Source organism: Somniosus microcephalus, chromosome 20 (assembly GCF_052327205.1).
Source record: "Somniosus microcephalus isolate GS21.2 chromosome 20, FLI_Smic_1.0, whole genome shotgun sequence".
Lineage (NCBI taxonomy): Eukaryota > Metazoa > Chordata > Chondrichthyes > Squaliformes > Somniosidae > Somniosus > Somniosus microcephalus.
This window is the reverse complement of record NC_141006.1, coordinates 32,003,841-32,029,295: the sequence shown is the minus strand read 5'-3', so window position 1 is coordinate 32,029,295 and position 25,455 is coordinate 32,003,841. Positions and strand designations below refer to the sequence as shown.

The following is a 25,455-nucleotide window of genomic DNA, read 5'->3' as shown; positions in this document are numbered from 1 at the left end:
TTGGCAGTCCGGTCGTTTGCGTCGTGACGTCATTGCGTTTACGTCGTGACGTCATCGCGTTTGCCCGCGTTTTCCCGTGCTTGGGTGGTCACGTGATCTGCGACGTGACATCATTGCGTTTGCCCGCGCTCTTGGGCAGCCACGTGGTTGGCGACGTGATGGCATCGCGTTTACCCGCGTTTGGGCAGTCACGTGGTTTGCGACGTGACGTCATCGCGTTTACCCGCGCTCTTGGGCAGTCACGTGGTTGGCGACGTGACGTCATCGCGTTTACCCGCGTTTGGGCAGTCACGTGGTTTGCGACGTGATGTTATCGCGTTTGCCCGCGCTCTTAAAGGGGCAACGCCCCGTACATGCAAACTCTACATAAACATCGTTAAAGAGAATTATGCACAGTAAGTAAGGGACACTCGGTGGTACCGCTCCATGCGCCCCCCCAGAATTCGTTTTAATGGACAAAGTCAAACGGTGAGATGGTCTGACGAGCCTGTCCAAACGACTCCTGTAGTATCGAGCCGGAGGCTGCTGGGCGGCTGGCGGTCTGGTGGGCGGTAGCACTTGGTCTGCCGTAACGACGATGGGTGGCCAGTGGTCTCGGCGTTTGTGCTGTCTCGACGTGGCGGGCGAGGTCTAAAGGTGTTGGTTTTGAGCAGATCCATATATGCGTCAGGGCGAATAAAACGTATTCAGCCATGTGAAGGACCGCGGAAACGTGTGACCTCTGTGGCCCGTGGCGCGAAGTGGGCACCGGTGCGAAACATCTGGCCGGTTGGCGGTCTGGTGGGCGGTCGCAGCTGGTGTGCTGTAACGACGATGTGTGGTCAAAAGGCGGTGCTGTCTGGCGGGCGGTCGAGGTCCATGGCTCTGTCGATGATTTGCGGGGAACGCCGAAACGGACGATCCTGGAGGTGTTGAATGTGGGTCTTGTCAGATCGGGAAACTCGCCGAGCAGGCGAGCGCACTCTTCAGAAGTCGGAAACGCACAGGAGATGGTGCGCGACGTAGTGTTACAGCGGTAACACAGAAGAGAGTGACCAGTTGCTGCGTTGATCTGTGATCAGGGGTGGGCAGCAATTGTCCCACGTGGCTGTTCGCGGCGGTGGGATGCCCGTAGACCCGTACCTCAGTGGATGCAGTGTCAGTTGTTATTTGGTTGAAACGGGGAAACTGCCGAGAAGGCGGCAATGCTTCGCTTTCGCGCCGAACCGCGCGCGGCAGAAAAAACAATCCAGCAGGCTGACGGACTGGTGCGGCGTCTGCGGGGGATGGGTCCTCGAGGTTTGCGAGGGATGAATCCCCGTGGTTTGTGAGGGGTGAGCCACCGTGGGTCGCGAGGGGTGAGCCCTCGTGGGTTGCGAGGGGTGAGTCGTCGTAGGTCGCGAGGGGTGAGCCCTCGTGGGTCGCGAGGGGTGAGTCCATGTGGGTTGCGAGGGGTGCGTCCTCGTGGGTTGCGAGGGGTGAGCCCTCGTGGGTTGCGAGGGGTGAGCCCTCGTGGGTTGCGAGGGGTGAGCCCTCGTGGCATCTCCGCGGGGGCGCGCTCCAATCTTGTGGGCCCGAAAACCTGCAGTACCCGCGCTTTGAGGGATTCATACTTGCTGTTCCGTTGGGGTGAGTCGAGGAGACAGACGATCTGAGAGGCGGTAGAGCTGTCGAGTACGGAGACCGTATACAGGTACGTGGTCTGCGCCGCATCGATGTTGCACTGGGCGAACGGGGCTTCTACCAGAATAAAGCACGAGGGCGGTTACTGCCCCCTGAAGTGCGGTAGCTTTGGCGAAATGGCTGTTGCTTCCATGGCGTACTTCTTTTGTGAAAAACGTTCACAAAAATCGGGGTCCGGCTGCGCTGCTTTCGTGAAAAATGTTCATGAAAAACGGGGTCACCAATGTAGGAATTGTCGTATTCCTAACAAATAACGGAAGTCAAACTCAGGAGATCAATCAAACAGGTCTTTAATGTAGGATTAGATGAATTTCCCAAAAACAACAAAGATCGATGCAGGAGAGCCATGGAGCAGGTCTTTCCCCAACGGGGATGTCACGAGGACTGAATAGGCAGTCCGGTCGTTTGCGTCATCACGTCATCACGTTTACGTCGTGATGTCATCGCGTTTGCCCGCGTTTTCCCGCGCTTGGGTGGTCACGTGATCTGCGAGTGACGTCATCGCGTTTGCCCGCGCTCTTGGGCAGTCACGTGGTTGGCGACGTGACGTCATCGCGTTTACCTGCGTTTGGGCAGTCACGTGGTTTGCGACGTGATGTCATCGCGTTTACCCGCGCTCTTGGGCAGTCACGTGGTTGGCGACATGACGTCATCGCGTTTACCCGCGTTTGGGCAGTCACGTGGTTTGCGACGTGATGTCATCGCGTTTACCCGCGCTCTTGGGCAGTCACGTGGTTCGCGACGTGACGTCATCGCGTTTACCCGCGTTTGGGCAGTCACGTGGTTTGCGATGTGACGTCATTGCGTTTGCCCGCGCTCTTAAAGGAGCAATGCCCCGTACATGCAAACTCTACATAAACATCGTTAAAGAGAATTATGCACAGTAAGTAAGGGACACTTGGTGGTACTGCTACATTTTACTCATTTCACTTTTCCCTATTTTCTGCCAAACAGGGGCTTGGAAATTGCAGTCAGCAGCGAAGCGAAGGTGTTCGCCGCTGGCCCTGAAGTACGCTCCGCACAAGGATCTCGCGATCCCTGTGTCGAGAACTTCACGTTTTCTGCCCTTCAATTAAATCAACGGAACTTAATGGGGATCCCCTTGTGCGAACTGCTGTGACTTCAACAAGCTGTCTGAGCAACCAATCATCAATCTGGAGGAAACCCGACAGCTTCACCAAGCATGGCTGTTTGGACTTCGTGGTACACGAGTACAGGGAATAGCATGTGCTTACCTCTAAGTAAACCCCAAGTACTGAGGCAGCTTTTCTCTCTGTAACCCATTTCTTCAATAATTGTAGCTACAGTTCCTTCTCACCATGAAGTCCTCTGTTTATTTATTTAAGAACAGATGTCCTGGGGTTGCTTCTGTTGAGGGGATTCCTGTGCAGGATATCTGCTCTGCATTAATAGTGGCAATGAGACTGTACAATCTGTTTAAAACTAATTGCAGGCTTTTTTTTAAAGTCCTTTGACAAGTATCTGCTAAAGTATAGCAACTAAGTCCATTCCCCTATACCAAAAAAAACCCCATCTGATTTCTCAGACAAGCTTACTCATTATTAAAGATAAGATGTCCTCTGTCCTGGAGGAAGGTGCCAGCTGCCATGGTTCTAGCAGCTGTGTACAGAGGTAGAAGAGATAGACATTTTTCATGACTGATCTGGGCAAGGAGTCTTCTGAACTGAACCAATGAAAGAAAGCAATAGTCGAGGTGGGAGTGAGATCATATACATAGTTGGAATTCCCTACCCAACACCATTATGGGAGCACCATCACCACAAGGACTGCAGTAATGAATTAGCAGGCCCACCACCCCATTTCGGCTCACCCTTTGTAGTTTTAAACTGAGGTGTCACTTAAAAACGTAATATCCCATTTCTTCCCACAACACACTAAATTTATAATGATTTATACCTTTGTTACTTGCATTTTTTGCTCCCCTTTATTCTATATTTGTTATTTCTGTAACGTTATCTCCTTTATTCTGTCTCCCAGTGAGACCATGTCCTGTCTCCCAAGTCCCCCTTTCCACAGAGACGCTCCCAGTCTCCTCTCTCCCCTTTCCACAGAGACCCTCCCAGTCTCCCCATTCCCCCTTTCCACAGAGACCCTCCCAGTCTCCCCATTTCCCCTTTCCACAGAGACCCTCCCAGTCTCCCCATTCCCCCTTTCCACAGAGACCCTCCCAGTCTCCCCATTCCCCCTTTCCACAGAGACCCTCCCAGTCTCCCCATTCCCCCTTTCCACAGAGACCCTCCCAGTCTCCCCATTCCCCCTTTCCACAGAGACCCTCCCAGTCTCCCCATTCCCCCTTTCCACAGAGACCCTCCCACTCTCCCCATTCCCCCTTTCCACAGAGACCCTCCCAGTCTCCTCTCTCCCCTTTCCACAGAGACCCTCCCACTCTCCCCATTCCCCCTTTCCACAGAGACCCTCCCAGTCTCCCCATTCCCCCTTTCCACAGAGACCCTCCCAGTCTCCCCATTCCCCCTTTCCACAGAGACCCTCCCAGTCTCCCCATTCCCCCTTTCCACAGAGACCCTCCCACTCTCCCCATTCCCCCTTTCCACAGAGACCCTCCCAGTCTCCTCTCTCCCCTTTCCACAGAGACCCTCCCACTCTCCCCATTCCCCCTTTCCACAGAGACCCTCCCAGTCTCCCCATTCCCCCTTTCCACAGAGACCCTCCCAGTCTCCCCATTCCCCCTTTCCACAGAGACCCTCCCAGTCTCCTCTCTCCCTTTCCACAGAGACCCTCCCAGTCTCCTCTCTCCCTTTCCACAGAGACCCTCCCAGTCTCCCCATTCCCCCTTTCCACAGAGACCCTCCCAGTCTCCCCATTCCCCCTTTCCACAGAGACCCTCCCAGTCTCCTCTCTCCCTTTCCACAGAGACCCTCCCAGTCTCCTCTCTCCCTTTCCACAGAGACCCTCCCAGTCTCCTCTCTCCCCCTTTCCACAGTGATCTTTCCTTGTCTCCTCTCTCCCTCTTTCTGCTGCAACTCTTCCCCACACTCTCCTTTCCCTCTTTTCACTGTGATCTTAGAATACACTATGTTACAATAATAAGTAAATAATGGGCTAGAAATTGCAGTCAGAGGCGTACCTCCGGAGTACGCCTCCGACCGCGAAACATTTACGGAATTACCTGTTGGTGCCCAGGCTGCGAAGAGTTGCGGTCTCAGGCCTCGAGGCGGGGGGCAGTTTAATGGCCCGCAGATCCCAGGGACGCAGGCAGTTTGGAAGCGTACTTAGGATCACATAGGCCCAGTCCTCCAATGAGAAAGGAGGATTCCATTGCAATCACTTACGAAGGCAATCCCCTAATGATATGCAATGGAATCCCCAAATAATTATACAATGTACAGTATTCTAATAAATATAAATGTACTGAATTACAATTTTATTCATAAGTTCCTTCAATGCACCAACCTCAATATTTGCATAAACTCATTTAAAGTGTATGTACATAATTTTAGATTTTTAAATGTTTTATTTAAGCCTTACCCTTACACTGATGCAAACAGGCCCTAAGCCTGCTTTTACCAGCTGTAAGAGTTGCACGGGCAATTGCTGGGCAGTTGTTAGGCAAATAGCCCAATTGCAGACACCACAATTTCAGGGCCAGTATAGATGACCAATATAGCTAACCACAGAAGATTAAAAGTGTTGCAGATGTTCTGACATCTGGTGCAGCTGTGGCTTATCCCTCAGTGTCCCCCCATGTCTCCCTCCTCTAGTGCCCTCTATGCACAAGTGAGAATAAGTCGCAGTTTGCAAATGAGGTACATTCTAGTGATTGTTATCTTGAAAAGCTGTGGCTTTCTTTCCGATTTGCGCCCTCTGTTGATCTAATGTGCACCCGACTGAGATTAATCTGGTCTGGCTTGAGTTGAATAAAACTGCAAACGTCGAAAATCTGAAATCAAAACAGAAAATAGTGGAAACACACAGCTGGTCCATCGGCAGCTGTAATTTTTCTCCAATTAAATATTGGGAAGACCAAAGCCATTGTTTTCGGCCCCCGCCACAAACTCCGTTCCCTACCACTGACTCCATCCCTCTCCCTAACATCTGTCTGAGGCTGAGCCACACTGTTCGCAACCTTGGTGTCATGTTTGATCCTGAAATGAGCTCCCGACCACATATCTGCAGCATAACTAAGACCGCCTATTTCCACCTCTGTAACATCGCCCGTTTCCACCCTTGCCTCAGTTCTTCCGCTGCTGAAACCCTCAACCATGTCTTTGTTACCTCTAGATGTGACTATTTCAACGCACTCCTGGCTGGCCTCCCACATTCTACCCTACGTAAACTTGAGGTCATCCAAAACTCGGCTGCCCGTGTCCTAACTCGCACCAAGTCCCGTTCGCCCATCATCCCTGTGCTCGCTGACCTACATTGGTTCCCGGTTAAACAGCACCTCAATTTCAAAATTCTCATCCTTGCTTTCAAATCCCTCCATGGCTTCGCCCCCTCCCTATCTCTGTCATCACCTCCAGCTTCACAACCCCCCAAGGTATCTGCGCTCCTCTAATTCTGCCCTCTTGAGCATCCCTGATTATAATCGCTCAACCATTGGTGGCCGTGCCTTCTGTTGCCCAGGCCCTAAGCTCTGGAATTCCCTGCCTAAACCTCTCCGCCTCGCTACCTCTCTTTCCTCCTTTAAGATGCTCCATAAAACCTACCTCTTTGACAAAGCTTTTGGCCACCTGCCCTAATTTCTCCTTATGTGGCTTGGTGTCAAATTTTTTGTCTTATAACACTCCTGTGAAGCACCTTGGGACGTTTTACTACATTAAAGGTACTATATAAATACAAGTTGTTGTTGTTGTTGTAAAGAGAAAAGACAGGCTAACATTTCTGGCAGAGCCTCTTTGTCAGAACTTCAGTTATTATTCCCTCTGGCTTTGAAGAAGGATGTTAATTTGCCTTTACTTTTTACAAATAGAGGCTGGATTTGGCCTCAAAGTGATTGAAACCCCATTGGCTGCTGCAGCTCTTGATTTACGAGCTCCGATTAAGGTGCATGAGAACATAAGAACATAAGAACATAAGACGTAGGAGCAGGAGTAGGTCATTCGGCCCCTCGAGCCTGCTCCGCCATTCAATAAGATCATGGCTGATCTGATCTTGGCCTCAGCTCCACTTCCCTGCCCGTTCCCCATAACCCTTGACTTCCTTATCGTTCAAAAATCTGTCTATCTCCACCTTAAATATATTCAATCCCCCAGCCTCCACAGCTCTCGGGGGAAGAGAATTCCACAGATTCACAACCCTCTGAGAGAAGAAATTCCTCCTCATTTCTGATTTAAAAGTGTGCCTCCTTATTCTGAAATTATGCCCCCTAGTTCTAGATTCCCCCACGAGGGGAAACATCCTCTCCGTATCTATCCTGTCAAGCCCCTTCAGAATCTTATATGTTTCAATAAGATCCCTTCTCATTCTTCTAAACTCTAATGAGTATAGGCCCAACCTGCTCAACCTTTCTTCATAAGCCAACCCCTTCATGTGCAGAATCAACCTCGTGAACCTTCTCTGAACTGCCTCCAATGCAAGTATATCCCTGTGGCATCCCACTAGTTACCGTTTGCCAGCTGGAAAATGACCCATTTATCCCGACTCTCTGCTTTCTGTTAATTAGCCAATTCTCTATCCATGCTAATATATTACCCCCAATTCCGTGAGCTATTATCTTATGCAGTAACCTTTTATGTGGCACCTTATTGAATGCCTTCTGGAAATACAAATACACGACATCTAATGGTTCCCCTTTATCCACCCTGCTCGTTACATCCTCAAAGACTTCCAGCATATTTGTCAAACATGATTTCCCCTTCATAAAACCATGCTGACTCTGCCTGACTATATTATGACAGTATAAACCCGAGGCAGTCACTGGAGTAGAATTCCCCATCACATTACTGCCTCTGTACCATGGGTGCAACCCCCCCGTTCCGCCCCAAGTGCGGAGCACGTGTGTATATTTTTGACATAAATCGTTCTTGTTCATAGAATCTCACAGTACAGAAGGAGGCCATTCGGCCCACCGTGCCTGTGCCAGCTCTTTTGAAAGAGCTATCCAATTAGTCCCATTCCACCCCCCTCCCCCCCACTTTCCCCATAGCCCTGCAAATGTTTCCTTTTCAATTATATAACTCTATATGTTGCGCTATTTCCTCAGTTTGTTTTTCGGTTTCCCTGTGCCTCCTCCTCCAGTTCACAGTGTTTCAAGGTGAATAAGCATGTCACTGTCTAGAGATTTTGTTCCCACAGCTAATTATGCAAATTAAGGAAATGACTAACAAGACTCAATCAGTACAAGTCTAACCAGTTCTGTTTTATGCAAATCTTGTTATATGCAACTATTTTTTAAATGCAAACTTAATACATTCTGACCTACTACTGCCTTTGTTTTTTGATCATACAGCAAGCCCAGTCAAGGTGTTTTTGTCAATTTTAGCAAGGTGTTGATGGTCCTCGAATAACAAGGATTCCTTAAAGGGGAATGCTCCTGGATTCTTAGAAACACAAAGTAATCTAACATTAACATCTGAATCATCGATGGAAATCCAGCCACCATCCAGCCCAAGTAATGAAATACAGTCAACCCACCATGTGACCTACTGTTTGAGAAGTTCCCAAACCACAGCTCATGTATACAATGTATTGGCTCCATAATTCTATCTTCCTATCCAACAGGGAAAGTGTCTGTTTCTGATTCAGTTTTAAAATTGCCAGTGATACATTTTGTCCACTACTTATAAGTGTGTAGCTCCTAGATTGTTTATACAGCTCGTTCTGATTTTTTAATTGGAGACTTTTTTTGTTGAAAATTTTACACATCGTACGTGAAGCGGTTTTTTGTGCCTCTCTGTATTATGGAAATTTAAGACTTCTTAATCTAACATACGATTGCTCAGCGGTACGCTGGCAGAGATGGGTCGGATGCCATCCAGATCTGTTGTTCCCGTCCGTTAGCCCCTGATTTTGACCAGATCGAGAGCGTTCCAGTGTGGAGGCAACAGAGAATGATGGATGAGGTGACTGGCACTGCTGTGGCATAGATTCAGCTGGTGACAGAGTGACATTGTTGGATACCTGGAAACAGGTTGCCAGCCTGATGGACCAGAGAGATAATGACGCATGGCATGAACCAAAAATGCCATGTGCCAGGAAGGGGATGGCAGGACAAAGCAGCCCGCTTGATTGGCACCCCATCCACCACCTTAAATATTCCCTCCCTCCACCATTGGCGTATCGTGGCTGCAATATATACCATCTACAAGATGCACTGCAGCAACTCGCCAAGGCTTCTTCGGCAGCACCTCCCAAACCCGCGATCTCTTCCACCTAGAAGGACAAGGGCAGCAGGCGCATGGGAACACCACTACCTCCAAGGTCCCCTCCAAGTCACACACCATCCTGACTTAGAAGTATATCACCGATCCTTCATCGTCGCTGGGTCAAAATCCTGGAACTCCCTCCCTAACAGCACTGTGAAGTACCTTCACCACACGGACTGCAGCGGTTCAAGAAGGCAGCTCACCACCACCTTCTCGAGGGCAATTAGGGATGGGCAATAAATGCTGGCCTTTCCAGTGACGCCCAGATCCCACAAACGAATAAACAAAAACATGACCTTTCTTGGTCTGTATTGAGTTCCACAGTCACTGATTTAAGTACATTTTGAACAGGTGCTGGAATATTAACGTCCACTTGCAGGGGTCTCCAACACCTCCTTGCAAGGATCTTATCCTAATATTTACCTCTTACACTTTCATCTCCTTGTGATCCTACTTTATGTTTGATGTTACATTTACCATATGGTGCTAATGGCAGCTGCTCTAAATTCAGCATCAGCGCTGTACAGTAGACAAGACAGCACTACTGCCTCAGCAGATGTAGAGAGCCCCCTAAAGAAATGGATTTCCAAAGCTCCTCCAGATGCAGCAGAGCTCGATAACCAGTGGCCTACCAGTGGCCTTTGGTGATGGACCAACAGCCTTTTACTTGGACGTGGGCGGGCTGCGAGCTCAGCTCACCACGCCGCACTGCGATACGGTTTTCTGCATTCCCTATACAGACCTTCCCGAGGTAGATCTAGCAGCCAGAAAAGCAAGTTGTGTAGAATTGTCCCTTAAAATACTGCATTCAAAAAGCTTGTAAATGGGTGAATTCCACAGTGCTGCAGTCAAAGCTATTATATAGAATTATTAAGATAGAATTTACAACACCGAAACAGGCCACTTGGCCCAACTGGTCCATGCCGGTGTTTATGCTCCATACAAGCTTCTTCCCACCCTACGTCATCTAACCCTATCAGCATAACCTTCTATTCCTTTCTCACTCATATGTTTATCCAGCTTCCCCTAAAATGCATCTACGCTAGTCGCCTCAACTACTCCTTGTGGTAGCAAGTTCCACATTCGAACCACTCTCTGGGTAAAGAAGTTTCTCCTGAATTCGCTATTGGATTTATTAGTGACTACCTTATATTTATGGCCCCTATTTCTGGTCACCCCTGCAAATAGAAACATCTTCCCTACGTCTACCCTATCAAACCATTTCATAATCTTAAAGACCTCTATCAGGTCACACCACAGTCTTTTCTTTTTTAGAGTGAAGAACTCCAGCCTGTTCAATCTTTCCTGATAGTTATAGAAACATAGAAACATAGAAGATAGGAGCAGGAGTAGGCCATTCGGCCCTTCGAGCCTGCTCCGCCATTCAATGAGATCATGGCTGATCATCCAAATTCAGTACCCTGTCCCTGCCTTCTCCCCATATCCATTGATCCCTTTAGCCTTAAGAAATATATCCAACTCCTTTTTGAATATATTTAATGAACTGGCCTCCACCACCCTCTGTGGCAGAGAATTCCACAGGTTCACCACTCTCTGGGTGAAGAAATTCCTCCTCATTTCAGTCCTAAATGGCTTATCCCTTATCCTTAGACTATGACCCCTGGTTCTGGACTCCCCAGCCATCATAAACATCCTTCCTGCATCTAGTCTGTCCAGGCCTGACAGAATTTTATAGGTTTCGATGAGATCCCCTCTCAATCTTCTAAACTCCAGTGAGTATAAGCCCAATCGACACAATCTCTCCTCATACGTCATTCCTGCCATCCCAGGTATCAGCCTGGTGAATCTTCGCTGCACTCCTTCCATGGGAAGAACGTCCTTCCTCAGGTAAGGCGACCAAAACTGCACACAATACTCAAGGTGCGATCTCACCAAGGCCCTGTACAACTGTAGCAAGACATCCTTGTTCCTGTACTCGAACCCTCTTGCTACGAAGGCCAACATACCATTTGCCTTCTTAACCGCCTGCTGCATCTGCATGCATACCTTCAGCGACTGGTGCACAAGAACACCCAGGTCTCTTTGCACTTCCCCTCCTCCCAATCTATTGCCATTCAAATAATAATCTGCCTTCCTGTTTTTGCCACGAAAGTGGATAACCTCACATTTATCCACATTATAGTGCATTTGCCATGTTTCTGCCCAATCACCCAATCTGTGCAAATCGTACTGGAGTTTCTCGACATCCTCCTCACAGCTTACCCTCCCACCCAGCTTTGTGTCGTCTGCAAATTTGGAGATATTACATCCAATTCCCTCGTCCAGATCATTAATATATATTGTGAACAGCTGGGGTCCTAGGACCGATCCTTGTGGTACCCCACTAGTCACTGCCTGCCACTCGGAAAACAACCCGTTTATTCCAACTCTCTGCCTTCTGTCCACCAACCAGTTCTCTATCCAAGTCAATACCTTGCCCCCAATCCCATGTGCCTTAATTTTGCACGCTAATCTCTTATGTGGGACCTTATCGAAAGCCTTCTGAAAGTCAAATACACCACATCCACTGGTTCTCCCTTATCTATTTTACCAGTTACATCCTCAAAAAATTCCAGTAGATTAGTCAAGCATGATTTACCTTTTGTAAATCCATGTTGACTTTGTCCGATCCTGTCACTGCTTACCAAGTGCTCTGCTAGTACATCTTTTATAATAGATTCTAACATTTTCCCCACTACCGATGTCAGGCTTACCGGTCAAAAATTCCCCGCTTTTTCTCTGCCACCTTTTTTGAATAGTGGGGTAACATTAGCTACCTTCCAATCCATGGGTACTGTTCCAGAGTCTATCGAGTTCTGGAAGATGACCAGCAATGCATCTACTATTTCTAGGGCCACTTCCTTAAGTACCCTGGGATGTAGATTATCAGGCCCTGGGGATTTATCGGCCTTCAGTCCCATCAATTTTCCTAACACCATTTCCCTACAAATACTGATTTCTTTCAGTTCCACCCTTTCATCAGGCCCTATGTTCCCCGGCATCTCTGGGAGGTTATTTGTGTCCTCCTTTGTGAAGACAGAACCAAAGTATGAATTTAGTTGGTCTGCCATTTCTTTGTTTCCCATGATAAATTCCCCTGATTCTGACTGCAAGGGACCTACGCTTGACTTCATCAATCTTTTTCTCTTCACATATCTATAAAAGCTTTTACAGTCAGTTTTTATGTTCTCTGCTAGCTTACTCTCATATTCTATTTTCCCTTTCTTAATTAATCCCTTTGTCCTCCTTTATTGAATCCTAAACTGCTCCCAATCCTCAGGATTATTGCTTTTTCTGGCCAATTTATATGTCGTCTCCTTGGATCTTATGCTATCCCTAATTTCCCTTGTTAGCCACAGTTGAGTCACCTTTTTTGTTTTATTTTTATGCCAAACTGGGATGAACAAATTCTGTAGCTCATCCATTCGGCCTTTGAATGTTTGCCATTGCCTATCCACCGTCAACCCTTTGAGTGCCATTCCCCAATCAATCCTACCCAACTCGCTCCTCAGACCATCGTAGTTTCCTTTATTTAAATTGAGGACCCTAGTTTCTGAGTCAACTACTTCATTCTCCATCTTAATGAAGAATTCGATCATATTATGATCGCTCAGACCCAAGGGGCCTCGTACAACAAGATTGCTAATTAATCCTTTCTCGTTACATAATACCCAGTCTAAGATGGCCTGATCTCTGGTTGGTTCCTCGACATATTGGTCCAGGAAACCATCCCGTAAACACTCCAGGAATTCCTCCTCCACAGTATTGTTACTAATTTGTTACTCAGTTCTGGTATCATTCTAGTGAATCCTTTTTGCACCTTCTCCAATGCCTCTATATCCTTTTTATAATTTGGAGACCAGAACTGTTCACTCCAAGTGTGAGCTAACCAAGATTCTATACAAGTTTAGCGTAACTGCTCTGTTTTTCAATTCTATCCCTTTAGAAATGAACCCCAGTGCTCGGTTTGCATTTTTTAAATGGCCTTATTAACCAGCGTCACTACTTTTAGTGATTTGTGTATCTATACCCCCAGATCCCTCTGCTCTTCTACCCCATTTGGAAACTTATTTTCCAAGGAGTATGTGGTTTTTATTCTTCCTACCGAGATGTACCACTTCACAGCATATATTGGAGATGTTATCAACACTGTGATGGATTAATGTTAAAGAAAGTAAGTGTGATACTTACAGGAAGTGTGTGCTCAATGCAAAACTTTCATATATAATATATCTTTGTGTGTGTGTGTTTGTGTTTCATTTTTCAAGGTGTGGGATGCATGAAAACAGGTTATTTTTCTTAACCAAGAATTGTGAGCCATACTCAAGGGGAATGCATCTGTTTTTGAACGGTACAATATTTTACGACAAACTTTCCATTGACATCATTGGAAATAAAAATCAGGAGAGATGTAAAATGGGTTGCTGATTCGCTATCACCTGATTTACACTATTGCACAGACTCAAAATCTACCCTCTGGTATAAACCCAGTCAAAATGCATTGTTTGCATGTGATGTTATGATGGTGACAGCAATGCCGCAGGTCTCTCCTTCCTCTTCGAAACAAAGGAGCGGCAGATATTTCCCCCCCCCCATGAGGCTGTGTCCCTTTAATGCACCAGCGCAGGTGTGATTATTGCGTACTTCCATGTGCTAGAGCAAGTCTGTCATCACCTTCCTTCCTTTAAGTGCTCATCTTAATGTAAGTCACTCCATGCCTGGAACAAAACAGACTAGAAGTTGTGCTGCAGACCCACCGAGCTGGGGATGGCAGTCAGTCTTCACCTTAACACACGTTGTACTGTTTTGGCTGCAGTCTGCAGATCTTTCCTGACAGCATTGATGTCCTGCACTGTGTGTTATCAGGAAAGCGTTTATCTCAAGCAGCTTGACACCATCGCTGCAGCAGTGCAGACCACTGGCACCCCTTTTAATTCTAAAAACACTTCCCAAAGTAAGCTCCCAATTCTTTTGCATAACTTAGAATGTGCTTATTTTTCCAAAATGGTCAGGAAACAATGTACGTGCAACTAGCTGACAAGCTTTCAGAGACTTGAGCACAAAATCTAGGCTGACACTCCAATGCAGTACTGAGGGAGTGCTGCACTGTCGGAGGTGCCATCTTTCGGATGAGACGTTAAACTGAGGCCCTGTCTGCTCTTTCAGGTTGATGTAAAAGATCCCATGACACTAATTTGAAGAAGAGCAGGGGAAGGCTCCCCAGGGTCTTGGACAATATTATTCCCTTATCCAACATCATCAAAATGGCTCCAGACCCCATTACAATGTTGGTCCAAACATGGACAAAGGGGCTTAATTCTAGAGGTAAGGTGAGAGTGACTGCCCTTGAGATCAAGGCAGCATTTGACCGGGTGTGGCATCAAGGAGCCCAAGTAAATTTGAAGTCAATGGGAATCAGGGGGATAACTCCCCACGGGCTGAAGTCATACCTAGCACAAAGGAAGATGGTTGTGGTTGTTGGAGGCCAATCACCTCAGCCTCAGGACATTGCTGCAGGAGTTCCTCAATGCAGTGTCCTAGGCCCAACCATATTCAGTTGCTTCATCAATGACCTTCCCTCCATCATAAGGTCAGAAGTGGGATGTTCATTGATGATTGCACAGTGTTCAGTTCCATTCACAACTCCTCAGATAATGAAGCAGTCCATGCCCGCATGTAGCAAGACCTGGACGACATTCAGGCTTAGGCTGATAAGTGGCAAGTAACATTCGCGCCACACAAGTGCCAGGCAATGACTATCTCCAACAAGCGAGAGTCTAGCCACTTCCCTTTGACATTAAACGGGATTACGATCGCCAAATCCCCCACCATCAACATCCTGGGAGTCACCATTGACTAGAAATTTAACTGGACCAGCCACATAAATACTGTGGCTACAGGAGCAGGTCAGAGGCTAGGTATTCTGTGGCTAGTGACTCACCTCCTGACTTCCCAAAGCCTTTCCACCATCTACAAGGCACAATTCAGGAGGGTGATGGAATACCCTCCACTTGCTTGGATGAGTGCAGCTCCAACAACACTCAAGAAGCTCGACACCATCCAGGACAAAGCAGCCCACTTGATTGGCACCCCATCCACCACCTTAAACATTCACTCCCGGCGCACTGTGGCTGCTGTATGTATCATCTACAAGATGCACTGCAGCAACTTGCCAAGGCTTCTTCGACAGCACCTCCCAAACCCGTGACCTCTACCACCTAGAAGAACAAGGGCAGCAGGTGCATGGGAACACAATCACCTCCAAGTTCCCCTCCAAGTCACCTACCATCCTGACTTGGAAATATATCGCCGATCCTTCGTCATCGCTGGGTCAAATCCTGGAACTCCCTCCCTAACAGCATGGTGGGAATACCTTCACCGCACGGATGGCAGTGATTCAAGAAGGCGGCTCACCACCACCTTCTCGAGGGCGGTTAGGAATGGACAATAAAAACTGGCCTTGGCAATGACGCCCACATCCCATAAATGAATTTAAAAAATGATCGTGTCATTATCACATTGCTGTTTGTGGGAGCCTGCTGTGTGCAAATTGGCTGCCAGATTTCCTGCATTACAATAGTGACTACACTCCAAAAGTAATTCCTTGGCTGTAAAGTGTTTTGGGATGTCCTGAGGTTATGAAAGCTGCTATAGAAATACAAATTATTTCATTCTTTAAGTCGGTGGTTCTTAAACTTTTTTGGTTGAAGGACCCTTTTCAAATTGATTAGTAATCATGAACCCCATCCCCCTCCCCATCTAAATTATAATACTGTATAATACTCATAATATGAAAGGGCTGCATGTAAAAAGTGTTTTACTATTACTTTTAATAAAACATGTATTTACTTACAGATATCAGTGAGATAGGTTTGCCTGCTTCTCGCTGCAGAGTCTGTCTAACCTTGCTGTGATGTTTGACAATTTATTTAATTGTCAACTTTCCTATCTATTACATTCATTTTAACTATCGTTCTAAAAACTACTGCTCATCTACGGATTTTAATTACGAACCCTTTTAAAAACATATAATTTGGAATTAGCAAAATCCTCAATTTTAATTCAATGCTAAAGAGCTAAAGAAGTGAAATTAAAAAGAACTCGAGACGAGAAAAAAAACCTCCCAAAACATACAACTGCCTGAGTGATTGGGATTGTCTGCTTCGCCCCCGTCCGCCGACATCCACATCAAACAAACTTGTTCTTTTACAATAGCAAATTACCGCAGATGCTGGAAATCTGAAATAATAACAGAAAATGCTGGAAACACTCAGCAGGTCAGGCAGCATCATAAGAACATAAGTCGTAGGAGCAGGAGTAGGTCATTCGGCCCCTCGAGCCATTCAATAAGATCATGGCTGATCTGATCTTGGCCTCAACTCCACTTCCCTGCCCGCTCCCCATAACCCTTGACTCCCTCACCTTTCAAAAATCTGTCTATCTCGACCTTAAATATATTCAATCGCAGTCAGGGCGTTCCCAGCGGGTTGGGAACAAATCCTTGCATTTCCAGCTCTCAGCCAGTCCTCACCCTGCCGTCTCCAGCCAACGGCGCGTGAGCCCGAACTCTCTTCTCCCCTCCCCCCAAAAATACAACAGTTGGCCAACCTGATGGGCCCCCGGGTCTCCAACAGCCCCCGTTCCCTCCACCGTGCAACTTTTCCAGAACTTTCCGGCTCGTAAATCAGTGCTGTCGCGGTAACGGAATTTCAGCTCGATTCGGGCCCAGCGGCGGTTTCAACTCACCGGCATTAATGATCCAAGATTATCCCACGCAACTGGTTCGGGAACAGTTCGCGCCGCGGATAAAAACCTTCCAGCAGACTGCACGAAGCCAGCAGGAGACTCGCGGTGAACAATGGCGACTCGTTTTTGGTTGAACTTTAAAACGTACCGACTCCCGACGAAACGTTTCTATTTTTCCAGTCGCCCTTCACCATATTACCAGCCAGCCAAGCTCCGCCCTCCTCCCACAGACACCAATGAGGTCACTGGAAGGAACCCGAACGCGAACACTCTGGTCCCGCCTCCTCCCCCGATCCTCCCTGGTTCGTCGGCAATCTTTCAGAGATCTTCTCCAACGAATAATTGGTCAACGTTTTGCGGCCCCCCTTGGAAAGTCTCTGAGACCCCCAGGGATTCACAGACCACCCCAGCTTGAGAACCACTTTAAGTAATCGCTAGGGCTTAGGCATTTTCAACAACTGGCAGGGGTTCAGTCCATGGCTGTATATTTGGAAACAATAGATATTTAGGATTTGTGTATTTCATTCTTTTTATGGGCAGCCCTATGGACAATGTATTACCAAAGCGCCAGTTTATACAAGCATTTTTACTTTGTACTGTGTGACAAGTTTGCAATAAACAGAGCTTTAAAGTGTTTTCTTTGATTTGGTTCCATTTGCTGTGTTGCACAGTCCCTTGCAATAGATCTTCAGCTTTCCACAAAGGAAGGATTTATACAATCACATGGACATTTGAGGAGTGACAAAGGCATCTAGGAACACCTAGGAAACATTGAGACAATTCTGATCTTCCTCTGGAATGGGTGCATTTCTCTGTGCTGCAGAGAGCATTTTTTTGGACATCACCAAGAAATGCTAAGGTGTCCCATCTGTGTGCCAGGTATTCTGTGAGGAGGAAAGAAAGAAGGGCAGAATGCCGAAATGATAGGGGATCAAACAGCAGTTTAATCAGCGGTCTTAATTTTTTTAAGATTGAGAAATCTTGGTCAAGCCCAAAAGTAGAGGACCCCACCACGTTTTAAAGAGGTTCGATAAATCTAAATAAAGCAACCATCTGTCTGACCATGACAACTTATTAATGTGACATTAAATGATGCACAGAAGTACCACTACGGGGGTGGGGTGGGGGGGGGGGGGAAGGTGATTTGTCATGAAGTTGATTGTCTACTTACCACAGCTGCAGCATTAAACTCTCCCACTGTACTCCACCAACATCCTTAACACACACATACAAAAAGCAGGTGGTGCCGCACCTGATATTGCTCAATGATAGGCTTCTCTGTTAATGGTACTGGTTATTGGTTCCTGTCCTGTGTGGTGATGTGCTGCCCTTTCAGAATGAATGCTGTCCCTGTGCCCACAATGCAGAGAGAAAGATTTCACTTTGAACAGACAAATTCAGGAATGGAATAGGGTACGCCTAGGAACCGAGGAACATTAGGAGCAGGAGTAGGCCATTCAGCTCCTTGGGCCTGCTCGGCTATTCAATTAGATCATGGCTGATTTGCACCTCAACTCCATTTACCTGCCTTTACTCCATAATCCTTTGATACCCTTACCTAACAAAAATCAATCTTATCTGTGGTACTGGAAGAGTCAAGTTTTATTGGTAAATGACACAATTTGTGCCAACATTTATGAAACGCATGGGAAGCTCAAAGCATATTGCATCATATTCTTGCGCAATTATAGATGAACTGTGTACATTGTGGTAAATTCCTTGTGAGTGCCCCTGTCAGTTATACTTACAGATCAAACACAGGAGCACTTGTATTAAATAGTAAACACATAGGATTGCATAGAATTAATTTAAATAAATACGGGGGGGCACGGTGGCATAGTGGTTAGCACTGTTGCCTCACAGCGCCAGGGACCCGGGTTCAAATCTGGCCTCGGGCGACTGTCTGTGTGGAGTTTGCACATTCTCCCTGTGTCTGTGTGGGTTTCCTCCGGGTGCTCCGGTTTCCTCCCACAGTCCAAAGATGTGCAGGTTAGGTTGATTTGGCTATGATAAATTGACCCTTAGTGTTAGGGGATTAAATACGTGGGGTTACGGGGATAGGGTGGGATATGTGTCGGTGCAGGCTCGATGGGCTGAAATGGCCTCTATCTGCACTGTAGATTCTGTGATTCTGTGACATGTTGTTATGTCTCTGGAAATATGAATATCTACCACAGAAATCAAAATGTATCAAACTGGATTGGAATTTGGTAACATATACCCAGTTGTCTGTTGCAGACTTAAAGTGAGTCCAATGCCAAGTTTCTATGGAACCCTTATTATGTATAGTTAAGTATTTGACTGCCTCAAATCATCATTTTTTATGTACCCCTCTATCATCAGCTGAACTGCTGTGACGATGGGTAGATGGGTGATCCTGATTGCGGTACCGAGATAAAACGGAACTCTCCCATCATTCTTCAGAGGTTGTTCGCTCGTGGAGCCTGCGATAGAACTACAGGCTCTGATTTTATAAAATAACAAAGCCAAATGACTGTAAAACCAAAAAAAAACATAGTGAAAGAGGGAGAGGCAATGAGGGTGAGAGAGTGAGTGAGGGGGTAATTTTGACTTTGGGCAGCAGTGCAAAATGTGCGATATCGGCTCGAACACCCGTTAAACACCTCTCCCCATTTTCAATTCCTTGAAGTCAAGAGAGTGTGAAACAAGAGAAACAGAAAGGAAAGGAAATTGAAGAGATTAGTATGTAGCCAATGGCAAAAGAAATATCCTTTCTTATAATTGACCAAAGCCCATAGTGCAGATCACCACCAATGTTGAATAGAGCAAAAAGGGAAGATGGGGTAAGTCAGGAAATAATGATTAAGTTAATTTTTAAATGTCTTAAGATTGTAGGATGGAGGAAAGACTGAGGGAGGAAAGAAGTTTCACAATTTTGAAGTTCTGGGAGAATAGGAGATGGTAAAATTAGAATGTCATATTTAGGGCTTAGAAAAGGGAAAGTTGAGAGTAGCACTCGTCATTGTAGTGACCAGAAAATGGGTGTTGTGAGGGAGGGAGGAAGGGAGAGAAAAAAACACAGCTGAGAGGGAGAATTTCCTTTTCTTTATATGTACAGGAGTAGTGTACAGGGAAGTGTCAGAGGGGCCTCCCCAAATATAGAAACGATTCAAAATTTGGATGGTTGTGGGGTTTTGACAGAGCATTAAAAGGTGTTGAGGAGAATGAGGCAGGAAATGAACATCTTGGAGGAACTCTAAGTGAGAAGAGATCGTGTGGTCAATAATAACGGTAGATGAAGAAGGATTTAGCACTAAGGTGGAATCCAAGGTAAGAGGTGATTACATTTGCAAGATAAACAAAGTAAACTGTGTCTGAAAACAATTTAAAGATCAAGATTTTTACTGCTTCAGTAAGATTCACTTGTGAAGACTTCTCCATCATTGTGAAGATGTTTATCAACAATTATAGGATTAGGGATTGCTGGCTTTATAATCTCTGCATTTGCCATTTCCTTCCTGGTATTTTGCTGCATCACTTGCATTCGTTGATAGTAATGTTTAATCTCTTGTCAGGTACAGAGAGTAAGTTATCACATAAGATAACATCAGTGAACATAAATTATTCTGTGTGTTTGTGTGAACGGCGGGTGGGGGGGGGGTGGTGGTTGGAGGCATTTTGGGGTAGATCTTGACTTTGTGCAGTAATGTCAAACAGATGACTTTATCGGGAGAGCTGTAAAACAGGCTGCTGACTCGCTATCACCCGTTTTAGACTACTGCACAAAGTCAAGAGCTACCCATTTCACTGTACTCCCCCCATTCAGTTAATACACTAAAGTCACTTTAAAATCTCAACAACCTGATTGGTGAAAACTGATTCTGGGCAGCCACACAGACACATCAAACTGCTATCTAGCTGACAGTCATGGGTTGATGAACAGCAATCTTCTTCTTAGGCAGTCCCTCGGAACCGAGGATGACTTGCTTCCACATTAAAAATGAGTTCTCAGGTGACTGATGAGTCCAATGCGGGACCTACAGTCTCTGTCACAGGTGGGGCAGACGGTGGTTGAAGGGGCGGGTGGGTGGGGTGCTTGGGTTGACGTGCGCTCCTTGCGCTGCCTGCGCTTTGCTTCTGCTTGCTCCCAACGAAGAGACTCGAGGTGTTCGGCGCCTTCCCGGATGCTTCTCCTCCACTTTGTGCGGTCTTGGTCCAGGGATTCCCAGGTGTCGGTGGGGATGTTACACTTTTTCAAGGAGGCTTTGAGGGTGCCCTTGAAGCGTTTCCTCTGCCCACCTGGGGCTCTCTTGCCGTGTCGGAGCTCCGAGTAGAGCGCTTGTTTTGGGAGTCTCGTATCGGGCATGCGGACGATGTGACCCATCCATCGGAGCTGATCGAGCGTGGTCAAAACTTCGATGCTGGGGATGTTGGCCTGAGCAAGAACACTGACATATTACAAAATCAATGGTGTAGCAATACTACAAAATCAATATAGATCATTATACATGACTTCAGTGTCTTAACTAAATGGGAGAGCAATTTGCATTCAAAATACCTCAAGGAATGTTCCTTTTTAAACCAATGTTAACATTTCAAACAATTAATGCCAATCATTTCTGTATTGAAACACTGCAAAATAACTTTAAAGCTTCTTGGTTACATGTCAGGGCCATCTGCAGTGCTTCACCCATTCCTCAGGGAAGAAGTTAAATTGCTTTTCAGAAGTTAGCTTGATCAGGTAGACTGAGCCCTAACATGCATACCCTACAGTCCTGTTCATAATGTTTTCTGCCCGTGTGTAAAAAGACCATGTACTAATAAAGCGCAATGCAATCGGGATGGTGCTTGAAGCCACAGACTGTGATTAGCATTTCAGTCGAGCCTGATCCCATCCTCCCCCAATGTCCATACACACGCACTGTCCACATGCAGCCACTGGAAGAGCAATGAAGAGCAGGGGGTCCTGATTGATTTTCTCCCACCCGATCTCAGAGATGATTAAGCCAGTTATAGGAGCCATACTGCCACTTCAGCTGAGATCAGGTAACTTAGCTCCGGCCCAAGATAGAAGCTGGGATCTTCCCATTCTATATGGCTTAGTTTACACAGGAAGGTGAATTTACCAACTCGGCCAATGGGAAAGCTGCAATCCAAACACTCGTTTTTAAACTGTTTATTTCAAACTTTTAACAAGCACAAAGAAAACAGGATGCACAAAAGGGGCTTAAAACATTCTGTAACATCACACACAAAACATATCAATACAGCCCAGAGCACATATAAACATAATGGTTAGAAGCTGGAGAAATACAATCAATAAAACGTCAGGAGATTCTCCATGTGACAAAAAAATCCTATCAAACATTTGAAATCCCAAATGTATCCCTTTTAACCAGTAACTATTCCACTGTGTGTCAGATCAGACTTCTGCTGGTATTTTGTGTTTTAAAAATTCTTTTGTTGTGCAGTAAACTCAATATTTAACCTTAAGGTCAAAGGGGTAGGTTGAAGCAGGGTGTAGCAATACGAGCGGAATGCTCGAGGAGACACAGACCCACAGACCTACCCTTGTTTCCAGTTATATTTGCAGAGAGCTAAACTGCAAACATGATCCAGTTCAGTTTACCTGCACTGTTTCAGGAATTAGTTGGGTGATTAACTCTGAGAGTTCACATACCATTGGAGTCAATACTTCCTGATCAGAAGCAACCTTGAACCTCAGGGCATTACTGGGCCAGGATGGAATGTGTTTCCTGTTGGTAAACAGGGCCAAAGTCCAACACTGTAGCACAGGCCCATTGTAGTTTCCACATAGTGTAATACAACTGTTTCAAGGCTAAGTCTGTGGGTCCATGCCACTGGACAATACGGGATGGATCTAATGCATCCAATTGCATAGACCATCAAATCAATACAAAAAAAAAGGGAGTGGGGTAAACCCGGCAACTACAGGCAAGTCAGCTTAACGTCGGTGGTCAGGAAACTTTTAAAGACAATAATCTGGGACAAAATTAATTGACATTTGGAAACGTATGGGTTAATAAATGAAAGTCAGCATGAATTTGTTAAAGGTAAATTGTGTTTGATTAGCATGAGGAGCCACTCTCTCTTCCCTCGGTTCATGCTGGCAATCTCCTTCCTTCTCCCATCCCTAACTACTGCAATCACCTTCTGCCCCCTTCCCTCTTTCCCTTCATTTCCCCCTTCCCTTTTTCCCATCCTGGCCATATATATCCCCTTTCCCTTTCCCCTTTCTAAAAATACCCATCTACCCACCCCGCTTCCCTCTCCCTTTGGCACCGCATGGATTGTATTCCCTGGAATTAGGTTAAAGGGTGATTTGATCAAAGTTTTCAAGATATTAACGGGAACTGATAGGGTGGATAGAGAGAAACTATTTCTGCTGATTGGGGAGTCTAGGATATGGGGACATAGTCTAAAAATTAGAGCCATTAGGAAACACTTCAACACACAAAGGGTGGTTGAATTTGGAACTATCTTCCGTAAATGGTAATTGATGCTAGATCAATTGTTAATTTTAAATCTGAGATTGATAGAGGGATATGGGGCATAGGCTGGTAGATGGAGTTAGGTCGCATGATCTCACTGAATGGCAGAACAGGCTTGAGGGGCTAAATGGGCCACTCCTGTTCCTATGTTCCTATGCTCTGACATGAGTCCCACTGGTAATGAAACTGATACCAGTTGCTGTAAGTGGAAACTGCTGTTCTTGCGAAAATTCCTGCCTACAGTATGGAAGGGCTGCAATCATTTCCATAAACAGCCGGATTTGAGGAGCAGCAGTGAGGGGAGTGGCCTGGACTGTGCTAGCACACGGACCGGACCCCCAGAACACAGACAGTTGGCGTGAAGCACAGTCACTTGGTAACCACATGACTGTTAATATGCTATTAGACATGTGGTAATCAGGAAGTCATCCCAGCCTGACTCAGCATTCAGACGTGTGTCAGACGTTTTCACACCTAATCTAGAGCCGTCTTTTGTCTCCACTAGTCCTATCACCATCTCGTCTCGTTTTGAATACCTCTTAATGTCTCTTCACTTCTCTTTTGTTCTCTCCCAGCCTGCCCTTTCAATCTATTTCATTTCCTGTGCTTTTTCAGTCTTGACAAAGGGTTTGACCCGAAATGTTGACTCTATTTTCTCTCCACGGAGGTTGCCTGGCCTGCTGAGTTTTTCCAACATTTTTTGTTGTTATTTCAGCATTCAGACTTGCTGCTTCCATTCAGCCTGGGTGGCCTCAGTGTGGAGCCATTGCATTGCTTCTCCTCACCTGGCTCTGGGGCCTGGTCTATTCCTGCTCAACCCAAAACCTCCTTGCTCCCTCTCAGCATCAGCAACAGTCTCAAATCCCAGCCTCCCAGCCACTCCCAAACCCTGTTCCCAGCTCCTGCTTGGCCTCAGTGCTTCCGGTCTCCAATGGGAGGTGAGAGGAAAGGAAAGCATGGGAGGCACACAGAAAGAGAGAGAGAAATACAGAGAAACAGAAAGTGTGTGAGCCATACTGAGAGATTGGGAGACATACAAAAGAAAGCGACAGGTGGAAGGAGAGACTTTTCGAAAGAAAAGAAATAATTTGCATTTATGTAGCGCCTTAACACATCTCATGTTCCAAAGCACTTCATGTACAATGAATTACTTCAAAGTGCAGTCACTATTGGTTTGCAAGAAAACAGCAGTTATCTTAGACAGAGCAGGGTCTGGCTCAGAAGGTAATGCATTCACCTCTCACTAGAACTTGAGTGCACAATCTAGGCTAACACTGTACTGTAGCACAGTGCTAGGTGAGTGCTGTATTGAGGCTGTGCTATCCTTTGGACAATATGTTAAACCAAGTTGTACTGTTGATTCACGTGGACATCAAAGATCCTTGGCATGATTCAAAGAGCAGCGAATTCTTCATGTGTCCTGGCTAACATTCCTCCCTCAGCCAACATTACCAAAATAAAAGATTAACTGGCTATTCGGCCGCGATTTTACTTACCTCGGCGGGTCCGTGGTGGGTGACGTCGGTGACAAGTCCTGAGCCCGCTGCTGGCTCCATCCCGGCCTCTTTAAAATAAATTTCGCTTGATGGGGCTTGTTAAGCCCGCTCAGCGCATTTGCCGGCCAATTAGAGGAAGCGGGCCTGATGACGTCATTTGATGATACGTCATCAGCCGGTTTCCTTAAAGGGACCATGGCCAAATTTATTTTGACATTTGTGCTGTCAGTGTTCTACAGCATTGAGGTGCTGCAAACACTGACGAGTGCTGCACAGAGGTGCACGGCTGCACCCAGGCTGTCCCATGACTCCCTCCATATGCTTATGGAGGGAGTCACAGCACACAGTGAGGTTCTCTTCCCTTCCCATGGGTGGAAGAGATGTCCCCAGGAGATCAACGCAGCCTGGTTGCACATTGCACAGCAGGGTACAAGCAGGGATGTGGTCAGGAGGACCTGGGTGCAGTGATGCAAATGTTTCAATTATCTCAGTAGATCATGAAACATTAGTACAAAGCCACACTCAACCTCATCCTGCTATGTCTCTCATCACATCCCCATCACTCTGCCTTCCCTACCCTACTCTTGCACATCCTTACTCACACCAACTTACCTTGGACCTCCATCCATCCCTCTGTATCTACATTATCACATCCCCACCTCATTAGCCATCCCTCACACTCACCCTCATTCTAGTTCAATCGTACCAACTAACAACACACAAGGGTAGGCA

General features: G+C 46.5%; 1 protein-coding gene across 1 annotated transcript in view; it reads left to right on the top strand.

Annotated features, from left to right (window-relative positions):
* The window catches only part of LOC147103105 (uncharacterized), a 108,346-nt gene extending 90,958 nt beyond the window's left edge, over window positions 1–17,388 (top strand). Inside the window, exon 9 of the mRNA XM_085962420.1 lies at window positions 8,093–17,388. Within this exon, the coding sequence (XP_085818546.1) occupies window positions 8,093–8,150 (58 nt within the window). The 3' untranslated portion in view covers window positions 8,151–17,388. The remainder of the gene's footprint in view (window positions 1–8,092) is intronic.
* Window positions 17,389–25,455: the final 8,067 nt, after the last annotated feature.